The 17,728-nt window shown below is 40.2% G+C and overlaps 1 protein-coding gene across 4 annotated transcripts in view; it reads right to left on the reverse strand.

Annotated features, from left to right (window-relative positions):
• ARHGAP24 (Rho GTPase activating protein 24) overlaps positions 1 to 17,728 on the reverse strand; it is a 489,891-nt gene that overhangs the window by 53,997 nt on the left and 418,166 nt on the right. For all 4 annotated transcript variants that reach the window (XM_028124176.2, XM_028124177.2, XM_028124178.2 and 1 more), the window contains one exon: positions 14,637 to 14,759. In XM_028124176.2, coding sequence (XP_027979977.1) covers positions 14,637 to 14,759 — 123 coding nt within the window. The remainder of the gene's footprint in view (positions 1 to 14,636; positions 14,760 to 17,728) is intronic.

Genomic DNA, 17,728 nt, shown 5'->3' on the forward strand with positions numbered 1-17,728 from the left:
TCACCATATGGGTCCCTTCCAAACTCGCTGTCACTACATTAGGCTAGATCCTCAATATTTCTTAAGTGATTTTTTGAAGAGCAGAGTATCTATTTCAGGCAAGTGCTGCCATAGTGATCTTCATAATATTTAAATTAGATCATGACATTCCTTTGCTTTATTTCTTCCAGTGGTGCCCACTGGCCAACGCAACTCTTTTTCACACGATACAAAGTCTCCACAATCTGATCTCTGCCTCTTTATCTGCCATTCAATCAACAAATGTTTAGGTGGCGCCCACTGTGTGCCAGGCCCTGTGCCATATCCACTCTCATTTCTACTGCTTGCTCAAAAACAACATGCTCTCTATCTATACTGGACTATTAGTTGTTCCTTAAGTCCAATATGACCTAGCATATCTTCAGGCTTCCTTCTAGAAGGAAGTAGGTTTTGCCATCATGAGTCAGCCTAGGGAAACTTATTCTGCAAGATTCAGTTCATATGATCTCCTGTGTGAAGTCTTTACTAACTTCCCTCATTGCTCCAGACCCAAAGTTTGATATGTTTCTCCTTTGGTTTCTTAGCATTGCCTTGTAATTATTTATTTAGATGCCTATCTGTACTGGACTACTCTCTCTCACCAGTCATAAGAGGAATGTACTTTTATAATCACAATAGTAAAATAATTACTTTGCATTTATTATTATTATAAATAATATTGGGTAACAGCTGTAGACTATGTGTCTATCCAATAAACATCAGAGAGGGGTGGGGAAATTCCCCAAGGTGCCAGACACAAGGACTGAACTGGGACTGGTGCCGGATCTGAAGGACCCTCCATGGCTCAGACTCCATTCAACCACAGTGCCATGGTCTGAGTGTCTGTGTCCCCTCCAAATTCCTACACTGAAAACCTACTGCCCAAGGTGATGGTGCTAGGGTGGGGCCTTTGGGAGGTGATTAGGTCATGAGGGTAGAGCCCTCCTGAATGGGATTAGTGCCTGGGTAAAGGGCTCCAGAGACCTCTCTTGCTTCTTCCTATTCTGTCACTTGAGAATACAAGAAATTGACAGTCTAAAACCCAAAAAAGGGCTCGCACCAGCCTGATCTCAGACTTCTAGCTTCCAGAACTGTGGAAAATAAATTTCTGTTGTGTATCAGCTACATAGTCTATGATATTTTGTTTCAGCAGCCTGAATGCACCAAGACCGATAGACAAACTCTCTTGCTTATGTCCCTGGAACTTAATTCCAAAGTGGGTAAGGATCACGTGCTCCATAAACATTTGTGGAATTAATGTGTGCATTAAAACAAAATACTTCACTTCCTCACTTATGGGAATAAGTGAATAACTCCATTGTAAAATGACACTCATCAGTAATTCTCAGGCTGTGACACTGATTTCTATAAAAACTGGAAAACAAAAACGTCTGTGGTATGCTGATGAAAAGCCAGAAGTTAAACAACTTTTCCATTATTACTCATATTCTCTGCTGTCATGATTTCTCAGAGTGCTTGCCCTTTTCTTCCTATAGATCATATCCTAAGCCATATGGAGAACTTGCTTTTACTTATCCTTCTGCTTACTGCAATCCTGCTAGCAGAATAAGTCTTGGTATCACTAGGATTATAATAATTTTTTTAAAGATTTTATTTATTTATTTGAGAGAGAGAGAGAATGAGAGATAGAAAGCACGAGAGGGAAGAGGGTCAGAGGGAGAAGCAGACTCCCCGCTGAGCAGGGAGCCCGATGAGGGACTCGATCCCAGGACTCCAGGATCATGACCTGAGCCGAAGGCAGTCGCTTAACCAACTGAGCCACCCAGCCGCCCTATAATAATTTTTAATTAAAAATGAACATTCACCCACGATAAAAAGACAAATCAAGATAGCAGACATCCAATTTAGTACAGAACTAAGAAACAAAGACAGTCAAAGTCTACTTCAGTCTGTCACCAACACTTCCTAAGCAACCAAAAAATCTCATATGGCTAGAAATCTCTTAATCCCAGGAGCTCCGAATCTATAAAAACCAGTGAATGTTTGGTAGAATCTTGATTCTTCTTGTAGTCAGAGTGGGGAAGGAGGGAGAAAAAGAAAGGCTTGGCAAAACTAAGAAGTGTAATAATGCCAGAATAGCGGCCTAGCTCTCAGACCAGCAGACCCTGTTTATGTCTGGGTACCAAGCCATGCAATTTGCATGTATTTTCTTTATTTGACACTCCAAGGACTCTGCACAGAGGGCTCCCTTCTACAAACCAATTCAGAAATGCTAGGTGGTCTGAGGTCACACATCCAGAAAGTGGCAGATCTGGGATACAAATATAGGTCTATACAATTCTAAGAGTCTTCCTTTTCCACTGTGTTACGTTAATTCAATTCAGACATATATTTTTTTTTTTTTCCCCATAGGTGTGCTGACCACTCTCTTAGGAGAATACAGGAGAAAATGTCTAAATCTGATTCCTATCTAAATGATTAAATCTGATTTTACATAGTTCAGATGAATTACTGCCTTCCCAGATAAGCCCATGGTTGGTCTTTTGTTCATGGGCTCCTCAGTCTTCATATATACTTTGTTGTAGGGCTTACCACAGAGTAATGGTTTATGTGTCTTTATCCTCAAGGAGTGTGTGAACTCACAGATTCAAGGGAACCTATTTTCTTTGCCTACTCATCTCCAGAATCACTTGGTACGTGCTCCATAATATTTTGATATTATGAATTAATGAGCTACTCATTTAAAATTATATGGATTTGGATAGTAGCATTCTATTGGACAAATCTATTTCCATTAAGTGTGATTACAACATACAATAAACTTTAAAGAAAATGTTGGTTTTATTCAACCATGTCACAACCATGACAAACTATTTAAACTCATTATTGCCTATGGACCAGTAGGAAAATATACATAATAATACTGTACTTCACCAGTTTGCAATAAACCTTGAATCCTCGATTGAATAGACCTATTACCATTCATCACTCTGGGAAGAAGTAAATAAATCTCTATCTCTATGTATGTACCTATGTATGTATCTATCTATCATCTATCTATCTATCTCTCTACTTATTTATCTTTTACCACAAATGTATATAAAGCACTCTAAGATGGCTATGAATATACGATGGCCAGGTGGCAGCATATAAGAAATATAAGGACTACACAGAAGGCTTGGGTGAGCCGGGAAGACTTGATGAGGAATGCGAGCCAGCAATGCCTAGAAGGAAGCATGAAGTTTGAACAGAGCAGAGAGAGTGTCATAGCACATTGAAGAAAAGCAAAGAAGTGGAGTAGGGCATGTGTTTAGGGAGAAAGAGTGGGGCAGTCTGGGGAACTGGGAGTTTATTCTCCAGGGAATAGATGTGATAGGTTAGAAGGCCTTGATGATTACATGAAACAGTTAGGAATTCCTCCCGGGAGCCAGAGGGACTCATAAAAATATTTGAGCTGTGGGATGCTTGAGAATACTCTTTCAGGAATACCGATCGGTCAGTGCTTTACAAATGGCCTGTGTGTTGTAGGAATTTGTGAAGAACATTAGGGTGGAAACGAGGATGGATGCTGTCTCAAAGAGCTTCTTCCTAGGTTAAAATAAGTTGTGTGCATGAAGCAACAAAGGCACAGAGAACTAAGGTGATAGAAAGTGAAATGGAGCTGGAAGTCTATAAAGAAGGAAGAAGCAATAATGCACGGCTACTAACCAACGGTTACAGTGTAGGGGAAAAGCTCTTGGGAATTAATGATGACTTATCTCTAAGAGGAGAGCACCTCAGGAAGAGACAAAACAACAACAACAACAACAACAACAACAAAAAACAACAAAACAAAAACTCCCAAATAAGATACAGTTAGGCTTTAAAATTTACCTCAGTGTGTCCTGTGAGCATAACAATCTTAAAATACCTAGTGAGTCTATTTGACCAGAAATTAACACTAACATTCAGGAACCAAGGTAGTATGCACCTCCAGGTAATCAAAAGGTTGGTTGTGTTTCCCATATTAGATATTAGTCTTATAGAGGTAAAAAAAAAAAAATTACATATATAGTTTCAAAATCAACAGGGTAAAAATACGTTGGAATCATTCTGTCTCTAGAACATAAATCCAAAGCACTGCCATCCCCAGCTTCCTGCCTAAGAAATGTTTCTCTGTTCCTAGATTTTTCATACCACTGGGAAAACATTTTCAGCAACCTGTATTAGTACCCAAACGAAGAAATGGAGAGATGAAGAGGACATTAAAGGACCAAAGGGATGCGGAAGAGAAAACAATCCTGAGAAGTCAGTTAGGGCCTGTGCAGCATGCAGTTCTCCAAGACCACCAGGCCTCCGGAAAATTTAACGCAACTGCACACTTCATTCCGAGGGTACTTCTAAAGCGGCAAGTCTCCTCTTCTGTTGGCCTACCCTTGACAATGGTAAAAAAATATGTTTTAAATGTAGATCAGGAAAAGCAGACGCGTCAACATTCTTTGCTCCTGGGTGCTTTTCCATGAATCATGCACTCTCCCTCTGCTTTCACTGAAATGACTGAAGCTGATGCTCTCCAACAGGCCTGGTTGAGGAACACAGGAACGCAGAAATGGGTCCACTTCTTGAACTACTTGAGTGCCCAGGAGATTAAACAAAGCACAAAAGAACGCTCTCTTCCTAAGGTAGCATGGTTTGGGGGGGTGGCACAGGGTTGAAAGAAAAGTCCATTCTTTTCAGTGCAGGACCTTGAATAAAGATGTAAACATCCCAGTGAGTCATGCCACTGCGGGCTGGAGTGATTAGAGCTGTGCACGCAGAAGCTGCTTCTCTCCCAGAGCCTCACTGCACAACTGTGGTCGGCCGCCAGGGAATGAGACAGAGCCTGGTGTGCTGCCGGCTCTGGCTAAAGGGGAAGGAAACTTAAAACAGCTCCATGCTTCCCGCTCCTCCTCTCCTTTATGGTTCTGACAGAAACCAGAATGCAATTTTGTAAATTAGAAATGTCAGTCCTTGACTGGCATGCTGAACATTCCTCAGATTGCTAGGACTGCAGAGGACAGGACAATGGTTTAAAAATGACCCACAGGAGATGGTAGGTGGAAGTGTTCCCCACTCCCGTGGGCGCCAGTTGCCAGCCCCGAGGGGATTCTCTCTGCAGGCACTGCCTTCCCTCCTTGGTATTTAAGGAGAAAGGGAAGAGGGCATAATGAATAGCAGTGTTAGGCAGGATTCTTGCAGATATGCCGGGCTCCACTACTGGAGAGAAGATGGAAAAAGTCAAAAACACCTTGCTCTGTGCTTCCAAAACACATTAAATGTCCCTAGAACATCTCATGTTACAAATGAGCGGCAATAGCCTGGAAAAGTAGACCTTCTCTGCATGTTTGGATAAACTAACTTTGGTTGCTGAGGGCCGGAAGAGCTAGAAAAAGAGAGAAAGTCCTTTAAGCAATGACTCCCTCGCCTTTTTTTCAATTTCTACTGCTACCAGTTTCTCTGTCAATGATGCAATCTTAACAGTAACCATGAAATCTCTAGAGATCTATAAAATCTGAGGCACATCTCTCTTAATTACCTTTGTGGATGAGAGAGGAATATAAATTAACAGCTGAATTCCTTGCTAATAGTACAGGATAATGATCATAGGCAGATCTTAACTGCTCAAAGGGAAAGACTCCGAAGGAACAAGGTTTAGTCTTAAAAAGTTCCTACTATATTTTGCTTCACACACGTGTTTTTTTTCTTACTTTGTTTTCTTCTCTTTTTCGTTGGTTACTAAGTAGAAAGGGTTAATAGGTGGCAGATCAAAGAAAAAAGGGAGAAAGAACCTTAGACGCTAGTCATATCTGCTCCTGATTAAATTATTAGCTTACTAATAAAGGCATGACATTAAATTATAACTACCTACTGACAAATTGAGTAATCACGTCATTTATCCCCATTTTAAAGCAAAAGGGCATTTAAAAATATTTTGATACATAAATGTTTTCTAAAAGCATTTTATCTTACCTATGCTGTACCCTTTAACTCCCCTTGCACAAATCAATTCTGAAATGCATGCTTCTTTTACTGATCATAAATCGTGAGATTTTCCCGCTCCCTCGTCCTGAAAGTTTGTGTCTTTGGCCTTTGCCAATGCCACCTTTTGATATATTTGGAAAGTCAAGGTGACCCCTATTTCTAATCAGTGTTAGTCAATATGGTCAAAAGGCTCCTGAAAAGGAGTCACTACAGATAACCTAATTATTCAAATTTTCTCAGCAGGGGAGGGGAGGGGAGGCAAGTACAGGCAGCCAGAACAAAACCGACATGATCGGGGCAGAGAACAAGGAACTGAGAGCAACTGATTTTGAGAAGTCACAACATGGCTGCTTGATTCAGGTCTGGCAGCAGCCCAAGGTCGCCTCGGCCCCTCCTCTCAGAAGGGCCAGGCCAGCTCGCTTGGCTTTCCATCAGTCAAGGTGATCCCTACAGGACTACCCTTCTTTAAGCCCCACCTACCCGGCCCATTCACAGTCATAAACAGATCAATAGGAACCTCGAAAAATAAATATAGGCAAGCAGAGACACAGCAATCACTCCCGTACAGTTCTAATCTCTTGGTTTTCAAACTTCCATTTTATCCGAACATCAACTGACCTTAAGGCATCCGCAAATCTATGTATATTTTTTAAAGGGACGTTAACAGATCATCTACCTACCTTTTCGAAAACTAAAACACCGTTTGATTCTTCGGTATGTAGTTTTAGGAATGAAGGGAGTTGATGCTAAGGCACCTGAGGGGCGTCCCCCAGTAGTTCGGTCTTCAGGCATCACACAGGCCTCTGGTTCTGAACCAGTCTCAGGCTTCTTTTTAAAACCTGCCTCTGCGCGGTACCCCACAGCTACTCCTTCTCCTGTCTATTTGTTAGGATGGAAGTGCTGATTCCTAGAACTTGAAGGCTTTTATCATCCAGGTCCTGGATCAGGGATAAGTTACCACCTCTCCTTTACTTCTTGTTTTGGCAAAAAACCTTCCTTTTCTCTTGCCTAATCCAAGGAGTTTTATGGTTTTGGTGTTTTGTTTTGTTTTGAAGTTTCTGCAGACATTCCAAAATGTCACAGCAAAAAGAACCGCAGCAAGCAAGCTGCACCTCCCATTCAAACTGCAGGAGCTGGTTTTGTTTTGTTTTGTTTTGTTTTATTAAGAACTGTCTTCTCAGCTGGAACTGGTGGGGGGGGGGCTGAGATTCTTCTGGAAAGGTCAGCAAACAGTCGTGTGCAAGGGGGAAAAAGGAACAATGACAAAAAGGCCCCTGAGGAATACTTCAGGACCGTCCTTGCTGGCTCCTTTCATCTGAGCAAAAGGGGAGGCAGCTAATGGCCCCTTCTCCAGAAAGCATTTCAGTGCATGATAGGTTCTTTTCAAAGGACTCCCCAGTTCCTTTTAGAGCACCCCTCAGCCTTTGATGCTCTCTGCGGGCTTCTCCCTTTTCCCTTCTGTCTTCAAACGGCCGGGGCTCCCGAGGGAGTCTCCACGTCAGAACAGTCGAGTGCCCATTCCAAGGAGCCTCCTGGGATCCGTGGAGGAGGCAGCTCTGCAGGGAGTTTCTCCTCCCCCTCCTCCGGCTCCGGCTCCCCTTTTCTCAATGAGGGCTGGGCGGGAGCTAGCACAGAGGCAGCTGCGCGGTGGCTGCCCGCCGGTCACATGCAGCAGGTGCAATCACAACAGCATGCGGGGAGGAGGGAGAATGCCACACGGTGTGTGAACCCCTCTCTTCTTCCTCTGACTTTGCGTTGACTTCCCTGCCCGTGTCTGTGCAGCTCCTTGAGAGCTGGCTGTGGCTGCCTCAGCCGCTCCTAAAAGCAAACGGCACCAAACCAGCTCCAGGGGGAAAACTTTTACCCCCCTCCTTCCTGCATTTATTCTCTTCGTATACAAGACTTTTTCAGAGATTTTGCGATTCAATCTATTTGTGAGTGCTGGTTTCAATGTGCATATCACTGAAACATATGTGTGCGGACTGGTACATACGTGTGTGACTGTGAGATAGAAAAATAGTCTCCATCTGGTAACAAAGAACCTGCAGGTATAACCATACAAACAAGTCAACTCAACTCATGGGTGCGTGTTTATGCATATTTATACATATATATATATATATATATATATATATATATATATATATATATATGTCTCTGGCTATGGTTTGAAAACCAATCCGGTTTTCAACTTTCTCCTCTGCTCTTGCATGCACCCTCTCCGCCCCAGCCCCCATGTCCACCAACACTCTCAATCCCACTCACTGAACAGTTGACTCACTGGGTTAATCATTCATCCTGGCTAGTCCATGAGCAGATTCAGACTGCTAGTGCTTTAACCCCAACTGACCGCCAAGGTTTCTGCGTTCCTTCCAAGCCATTTGACAGGCGCTGTTACAAAACTGTGAGGAATACTGCAAAGGCACTCCCCTTAGAAACATCATTTCTCTGACCAGCATGCCCAGATAGGTAGTAGTTTGTCACGGAAGGAATCATTAGTAGTGATTTCTGCCCTAGGTTCAAACTTGTTTTTGCCCTCAGTGTCAAAGCATGCTACTAGGAAAATAAGGAACCACAAAGTATAACTCGGTATAAACAAGACAGTGGCAAAGCTGGACTGAGAGGCACCTCAGCCCGCTGAAAACCTCACTGACCTGAGCCTTGGCATGGAGGGAACACATGTAATCCCAGGACTTTGGAGCTGGAACGGATCTCAGTTAAAAGGGTTTTGTTTAATTTTCTTATTTCACAAACAAGCAAACTGAAAGTCTGGGGGCTAATACCCCTTATCCAAGATCACATAGCTGCCTATGTCAGAGGCAAGACCACATTACCGCTTAATTAACCCTTGCTTGACCACATGCCAGTTATTCATCATGAAGATTATTCACATTCAGTATTTTTACTGCATCAATGGGTCTCTGACTCAACTCTTTTTGTAAGGAGACAGAAATACAGGGAGAACCTGATTTTGTTAGTAGTTAAAGTTAGGCAAAACACTCAGATCTAATGAACACTCAGTGGATTCACACTCTTCCCAGACCATGGGCTTGGCACGTCCATATACATTGCCTCAAAAACAATTGAAAAGAATTGTAAAAAAACAAAAACAAAAAAACCTCCAAAAGACAAAAGACAAAAAAACAGTGGAGGGACACCTGCGTGGCTCAGTTAGTTAAGCGTCCAACTCTTGATTTCAGCTCAGGTCATGATCTCAGGGTCCTGGGATTGAGCCTCACATGGGACTTGGCGCTCAGCAGGGAGTCTGCTGGAGGTTCTCTCTCTTCTCACTATGCCCCTCCCTCCACTTGTGCTCTCTCTCTCTCTCTCAAATAAATAAGTAAATCTTAAAAAAAAAACAAGTTTTTTTTTTAAAAAAAGCAAAAATAAGCAAAACAAACGTAAACTTTTCCAAAGCTAAATAAATGCTTTGACATCCTAAATTTCAGATTTGATTTTTCAGCAGAAACAATGTGCCTCTCAGCATTATTAATGGGAAGCAACTGTTTACAAGTGGATTTAAGCAGATAACACAAAGCTGAAGTATCTAGATTCAATACTGAATTTTGTTATCAAGCTAGGTTGTTAAGCAAATGTCTACTTCTTCCATTTCCATTGGTTCCCTTCCCTTATCTGAATGTCCATTGTAAGTTTGCTTTATTTAATAAAAAGAAAAGGCCTATAATTCCAAAGCCCTACATTTTATGATTTTCGCATAACAGTTTTTCATTTCTAAGAGACTGAAAAGCTTGGCAAGCTCCTCGGGTGTCTCCTATTTTTCATCATATGTCATATTATTGTAATGGTAAAGGGGGAAGATTTTACATGTATATGCAACCTGACCAAGGATAAGCTTAGGTGTCTCATGAAAAACTTTAACTTTTTAAAAACAGGCTGTGAAAGTGCAGTGTAGGTAATGAAATGCCCTTTCTGTAATAAACACATTTAAAATGTATCCAAAGGAGGCATACAGAAATTGTATATCAGAGTGATAGGTCACCTTCCAAATGTCTTGCAGATACCATTTAATCAATGACCACAACAATATTTAAGTAGTGGGAGGGAGACTGAAATCTAAGAGGTCTTTATTTAAGATTAACAGAATCTTGGGTTCTATAACTAAGATAGGGAGGAGAAAATGTTTTTTCTTATGAAAGACAATTATGGCAATTGAAGAATTTTTTAACAGCTTTTCTGAGATATAATTAACATATAGGGTTCACCCATTTCAAGTGTACAAGTCATTGCTTTTTAGCACATTCACAGATATATACAACCATCATCATAGTCAATTTTAGAATATTTTCATCCCCTCAACAAGAAATCCCTTATCTTGGACTACCACCCCCCCCAACATTCCCATCCCAGCACTAAATGACCACCAATCTACTTTGTTTCTATAGTTTTCCCTGTTCTGTACTTTCATGGGAACAGAATCAGATGCTATGTAGCCTTTTGTGACTGGCTTCTTCCACTTAGCATAATGTTTTCAAGGTTTATTCACATTGTAGTATGTATCAGTACCACATTCCTTTTTTATGGCTGCATAATAATCCCTGGTATGGATATACCACATTCTATTGACTCATTTGTCCATTGATGGGACAGTTGGGCTTTTCCACTTTTGGACTATTAGCAATAATGCTGCTATAAATATTCACATACAAGTTTCTGTGTGACCATATATTTTCATTTCTCTTGGGTATGTATCTACCTAGGAGTGCAAATGACAGTCTATGATAACTCTGTGTTTAATTGATTGAGGACTTTCCAGACTCTTTTCCAAAGCAGCTGCACCATTTTGCATTCCCATTAGCAATGTAGGAGCGTTTTGATTTTTCCACATCCTCATCAATACTTATTATTATTGGACTTTTTGACTCTAGCCACCCTAGTGGGTGTAAAGTGGTATCTCATTGTGATTTTGACTTGCATTTCCCAGATGACTAAGAGCACTGAACATTTTTCCATGTGCTTTTTGGCCATTTGAATGTTTTGGAGAAAAGTTTATTCAGATTATTTTTTTTTCTTAAGATTTTATTTATTTATTTGACAGAGAGAGAGAGAGGCAGAGGGAGAAGCAGGTTCCCCACAGAGCAGGGAACCTGATGTGGGACTCGATCCCAGGACCTCAGGATCATTACCTGAGCTGAAGGCAGATGCTTAACCGAGTAAGCCACCCAGGTGCCCCTATTCAGATTCTTTGCTCATTTTTTAATTGAGTCAAAATGAGTCAAATTTTTAATTTCTCTTTGTTATTGAGTTGTTAAGAGTTCATTATAAATTCTGGATACAAGTTCATTATTAAATATATGATCTGGAAATACCTCTTCCCAATCTGGTGGTTGTATTTTTGCTTTCTTGATCTTATCAATTCAGGTATTTTTGAAGGACTTGAAAAGCCATATTTATTTTAATTAGCATAATTTTAAAATTTTTGTTTTCATATACTGAAGGATATACTACTAGTAAGGAATGGGCTTGTAATTGCAGGTTTTCCATTCCCACAATAGAGGTAATAGACCACATTGTTGTGTGAGAAAGCAGGAGGAGCTCACAAACCGGAAGCCATGGGTTTTCTTTGTAGTTCTGTTACTCACAGTGTGATTGACATTTGGCAAGTTAGTCACCCTCCCTGGGTCTTAATGACCTACTCCACAAAATCTGGGTATGAACTAAAACAGTGGTTTTAAACTATTCTTCATCAGTAGGAAATATATTTTCAACAAAATGTTAAGTGTACTCCTAATATATAAGATAAATAAAAGGAGTTTTAGTTATATAAATTTGTTTGAAATTCAAATTTATGATATTTCTTTAAAATTCAATCAATGAGCAGAGAGAGGGGATAGTAATACAAACATTTGAAACCCTAGATTATGGGTGACAATTGCAACCTGCTACCAATGTCAATATTCAGTTTGGTTCTATAGTCTGTATTTACTTTAAACAATTCTAATGTTCAGTTGGATCACAAAGGATTTATTGCAAACTGAATGAGTCCTTTAAAAGTTTGCCTTGCATTCTCATAACACTCTTCAATTAAACAAAAAGAGCAGAAAAATTTTTACTGGAGCATTGTTTCTATGGTAAGTGTTCTATGCTAAAATATATCTCTTTACAAGTAAATTTGAATCAAACATTTACGAAATCCCTGAAGCTCACTGCATAGGATAAAGTACAGTAGTCCACTCTTATCCACAGGAAATATGTTCCAAGACCCCCAGTGGATGCCTGAAACTGGGGATAGTACTGAACCTTATATATATTATGTTTTTTCCTTAGATAGATACTTATGATAAGGTTTAATCTATAAATTGAGGACAGTGAGAAATTAACAATAATGAATAACAATAAACTAGAACAATTATAACAACACACTGTAATAAAAGTTATGTGACTGTTGTCACTCTCTCAAAATATCTTGTAGTGTATTCACCCTTCTTCTTGTGATGATGTGAGATGATAAAATGCCTATGTGATGAGATGAAGTGAGGGGAATGACGTAGGCACTGTGACATAGCATTAGGTTACTATTGACCTTCTGACGATAGACCAGAAGGAGCATTTTCTGTTTCTGGACCATGGTTGACCGCGAGTAACTGAAAACTGCAGAAAGAGAAACCACAGATGAGGGGGGATGACTGTATACAGACCTCTCAAGTACCAGAGCTCCCTTCCAAGTTCATAAATTTGAAGTTTTATATATAGCTCTTGTCTAGTCCCACTGGGATAACTTCTGGGACTCCTGAGCTGGCAGGACATCTGTGGCTACTGATTTAATAAAGCTAACTGGATCCCATTCATTTTTCTTGAGAAAAGGGCAGATGGAAGTGGAAGAAAGGGAGAAAATGGCACACTTCGTGGAAATAATCCCAAACAAAAATACCTCCTTCGGCAGATATTGAGGATCCTCCTAAACTCAGAAGCCCCAGAAATGTGACTAGGGGGAAACTAGGGGGAAAGAGAGTCTTTAGAAATGACAGGAACTTTGAAAAGATACATCTTCAGGCACCCCACAAATCCCTGGCTCTGGAGCTAATCAGCGAACCTCCAGCATGGGGGTACATGACTCAAGACTAATCGTGAGCAATCTTTTGCTAATGTTGTAGGGGAATCTCTGCCCACAGGCCTTTTCGAATGTTTTACATAGTCATTTACTAGCCATTTTAAGCACATGGATAGGGTGACCGTAGAAGTTGTCACCGTAGAACTACGATACCATGAAAGTGAAAAGCAGCACTATCAATGATTATTCTGGGATGACAGTTGTAAACCAGACTGTTACCAGGCAAACTGGAATGAACAGTCACCCCGTGAGGAATCGCCCCCTTCCCCAACAGAAGGCCCTGCTAGAAAACAGACAATTTGCAGACCTGTAACGTTCACCTGGTAAAACCTAACTTTCCAACCTTTTAAAGTACATCTTTGAAGCTATGCTAAAATATAAAGTGGTGAGTCAGCCTAAGAAGTATCTTTTTTTTTTTTTGTACACAACTGTTTACAGCAAATTTACTCATTATTGCCCAAACCAGAAACAAACATTCATTAACTGGCGAGTGAATAAACAAATCGCAGTACATTCATGCAATATACTACATAGCAATGTAAAAGAACAGACCGCTGATATGTGCAAACACATGGATGACTCTCCGGTGTGTTCTACAAAGTGAAAGAAACCAGACTTAATGGCTGATACTGTATGATTCCATTTATATAATATTCTGGAAAAAGTACAACTCTAGCCTAAGAATTATCTAAGATGTTAAGGGAAAAAAAAATTCACTTCTGAGTTCAGGATGCTGACAACACACAAAAGAGAATATAAAATAAATATTGGAATTATATAACTGGTTTGCTAAAGACGAATTTGATTTAATACAATATGTTTTAATACATGAACATAAAATAATTAGGCTTTACATTTTGGAAAATGCATGTTGGTTATAGACAAATTTTTTTGAGTCCTTATCGTTTTTGGTTCCACTTGCTGAATTTTTGACTTATGTAATTTGTCTGTTTATGTCATATCTGTTTATTTTATAATCCTTGATAGACAAAGATCATGTCTCTTACCCTTTCTTCCTCCTTTTAGTTCTATTTATAGTACCATTTAGTTTATTCTTCAAATAGTGCATTCTCAAAACTGTATTAACTAAGATTTTTAAAAATTTATCAAACCCACAAACAAAATGCCTGATCACAAAGCATTTTGTTACTCTAGTAATCATCAGATTCTCATCTTTGATATCATTCTTCTTCGATATCACTGATCATCTCAGGGCTAAGTTCCTTTCCAAAGATACTAATCAAAAAAAATTTTTCCCCATATCCGCATAATCCTAACTAATCTACATTTATAGTACAATTCCTATAACTATTTATTGTTAGTGAAATGGAAAAATCCAAAAAAAATTATATCATCCCTTTTTATAATTCAAGATATTCATAGAAGAAAGTTGGTTATTGATGATATTTGATTTAAATTAACTTCTGAGAGTTACTTAGATATATGTCCAGTAACATGGAATGGTTTACTATTTATTTTAATGGTCATCCATTTGAAAATAGGAGCTCATAGAAACATCAACTGGGAGGGCAAGGATGAACAAGTTTGACCTCCCTTTCTGTTCTTCCACAATTCTATATATACTTACCTCCTCCGAAAGGTCCCCATATGACTCGGCGGATGGACTTAACCCAGTCTTCCATATCATTCTGGGTGCTCGCCATAAGGAGGTAGCTCTCATGGTTTGCTGTCATCCGATCTCGATCGCCTCCTGTAAGATAGTAACACATGAGTGTGTGCTCAGCTGAAGATTCCCCATCAGCAGCAGTGTCCCTGAAATGTACACTATGCCTATCCAATCAATTGGAAATATTTACCATGGTTTCAGAATGAAAAAATCTGCTTAAAAAGGAAAGGCTCTTATGTTTCCAGGGGAAAACTGGAGAACAAATGTCATTCCCCAAACAAAGCCTGCCTTTTTGTCCTAGCAACAACCCATAGGTCTGCATTAACTTATAATCCAGTCTATTCACACTGCACTGCTGAACAAGGAGAAATAGCAAAGCAAAGTGAAAGATGGAGAAGTAATCCACAGAGCCTGGATATTCATTGGAAGCAAGTGCTGAGCAGTCTGAGTACTGCTCAATACACACACAGTGAGGCCAACTAGGACATACTGGGCGATCAGGGGAGTTCTAGGAAAGGGAAAAGAACTACATGGAAAACTTTTGACCCAGAGGTCCTCTTCTATTGCTCCATCATGGAAGGGAAGCCTCTTCGCCCAGAACACACCTTCAAGGGGGCAAACAAAGAGAAGAGGAGAAGAAGGCACAGCCTGGCCAGCCACAAATGTCAAATCAACCCCCTAGATGGCCCTTGCACCAAAGCATAAGCTTTAGGAAACCCCAGGGGTGCCTCCATGCAAAAGCTTGATGGTTTCTCTCATTTTACCACCCCTCCAAAGAACAACCCATATACCTTTAAACTTTTATAATCTCTAATATCAGTTTTGAAGTGCTAGACCTCAGATGCCTGTGATTTAATTTCTTAGAAATGTTTTATACCATATTTACCTTTCCCTAATGACTTAAATTTCTCATTTATAAAATAGGCATAACCATACCTGACCTTGAAAGGGGTCTTGAGTCATGGTTTTCCTTACTTCTTATTTTATGGTTAAAGGGGTATTTTTTTTTAAGATTTTATTTATTTATTTATTTTTATTTATTTATTTATTTATTTATTTGAGAGACAGATGGGGAGGGAGCAGGGGGCGGGGAGCAGAGGGAGAGGAACAAGCAGACTCCATGCTGAGTGTGGAGTTCCACAAGGAGCTTGATCTCATGACCCTGAGATCATGACCTGAGCCAAAATCAAGAGTCAGACACTCAACCAACTGAGCCACCCAGGAGCCCCTAAAGGAGTATTTCCGAAGACATGTATCAGCAACTATACTGCTTTGATCTCTTTGAAAATAATTAGAGTGTTCTTCACAGAAGGACTACTTAAGGAAATGGAACATATAACTGAATTCTGATAATATTTTAGTGTTATACTAACTTCTGAGGTGCTCAAAATATCTATGCACACTTAAGTGTTCGCTAAGTGAACACTAAGCACTGTACACTTGCAACCTCGGGTTGAATTAGTTCATATCCAAGTGTCATGTCCAACTGAGACATTTTTGCTTTTTTTTTTTTGAGTTTTCTTTGTTCTCTTTTTAAAATTTTTTTATTCTGTTATGTTAATCACCATACATTACATCATTAGTTTTTGATGTAGTGTCCCATGATTCATTGTTTGTGCATAACACCCAGTGCTCCATGCAATACGTGCCCTCCTTAATACCCATCACCAGGCTAACCCATCTCCCCACCCCCCTCCCCTCTAGAACCCTCAGTTTGTTTCTCAGAGTCCATAGTCTCTCATGGTTCGTCTTCCCCTCTGATTCCCCCCCTTCATTTATATTTGCAAATGACATATCAGATAAAGGGCTAGTTCCAAAATCTATAAAGAATTTATCAAACTCAACACCCAAAGAACAAATAATCCAATCAAGAAATGGGCAGAAGACACGAACAGACATTTTTCCAAAGAAGACATCCAAATGGCCAACAGACACATGAAAAAGTGCTCAACATCGCTCGGCATCAGGGAAGTCCAAATCAAAACCTCAATGAGATACCACCTCACACCAGTCAGAATGGCTAAAATTAACAAGTCAGGAAAGGACAGATGTTGGCGGGGATGCGGAGAAAGGGGAACCCTCCTACACTGTCGGTGGGAATGCAAGCTGGTGCAGCCACTCTGGAAAACAGTATGGAGGTTCCTCAAAAAGTTGAAAATAGAGCTACCATATGATCCAGCAATTGCACTGCTGGGTATTTACCCCAAAGATACAAATGTAGTGATCCGAAGGGGTATGTGCACCTGATGTTTACAGCAGCAATGTCCACAATAGCCAAACTGTGGAAAGAGCCAAGATGTCCATCGACAGATGAATGGATAAAGAAGAGGTGGTATATATATATACACACACACACACAATGGAATATATGCAGCCATCAAAAGGAATGAAATCTTGCCATTTGCAACGACGTGGATGGAACTGGAGGGTGTTATGCTGAGTGAAATAAGTCAATCAGAGAAAGACATGTATCATATGACCTCACTGATATGAGGAATTCTTAATCTCAGGAAACAAACTGAGGGTTGCTGGAGTGGTGGGGGGTGGGAAGGATGGGGTGGCTGGGTGATGGACATTGGGGAGGGTATGTGCTATGGTGAGCGCTGTGAATTGTGTAAGACTGTTGAATTACAGATCTGTACCTCTGAAACAAATAAGACATTCTATGTTTGTTTCTAACTGGATCTAAACACCTTCATGAGGAACTTATATTATAGGCTCCAGTTCATAACAGGCCCACCCCACCACTCACTATTCTTTCCCGTCCAACCTAATCTGCACATAGGTGTGAAAGCCATAGGCATTTGAATCTGTGACCTCTGAATTCCATTCAATTGTCCTAGGTTGAGAAATACAACTCTTCTACCACTGATGTAAATTTATAGAACATGTGAAAGGTCAAAGAAGTGAAATAACTTTAAGCCAATCATATGAACAAGTAGAATTGGTGTTGTATATTTTAATACAACTGGATGGGAGTAAGGGGGGGGCTAAGGAACCACATCATATTGGTTTCTTGGGGCACCTGGGTGGCTCAGTCGGTTAAGCGTCTG

The sequence above is a fragment of the Eumetopias jubatus genome, unplaced genomic scaffold, assembly GCF_037043125.1.
Source record: "Eumetopias jubatus isolate StellerSeaLion01/CBP00866 unplaced genomic scaffold, mEumJub1_p1.0 scaffold_2, whole genome shotgun sequence".
Classification (NCBI taxonomy): domain Eukaryota; kingdom Metazoa; phylum Chordata; class Mammalia; order Carnivora; family Otariidae; genus Eumetopias; species Eumetopias jubatus.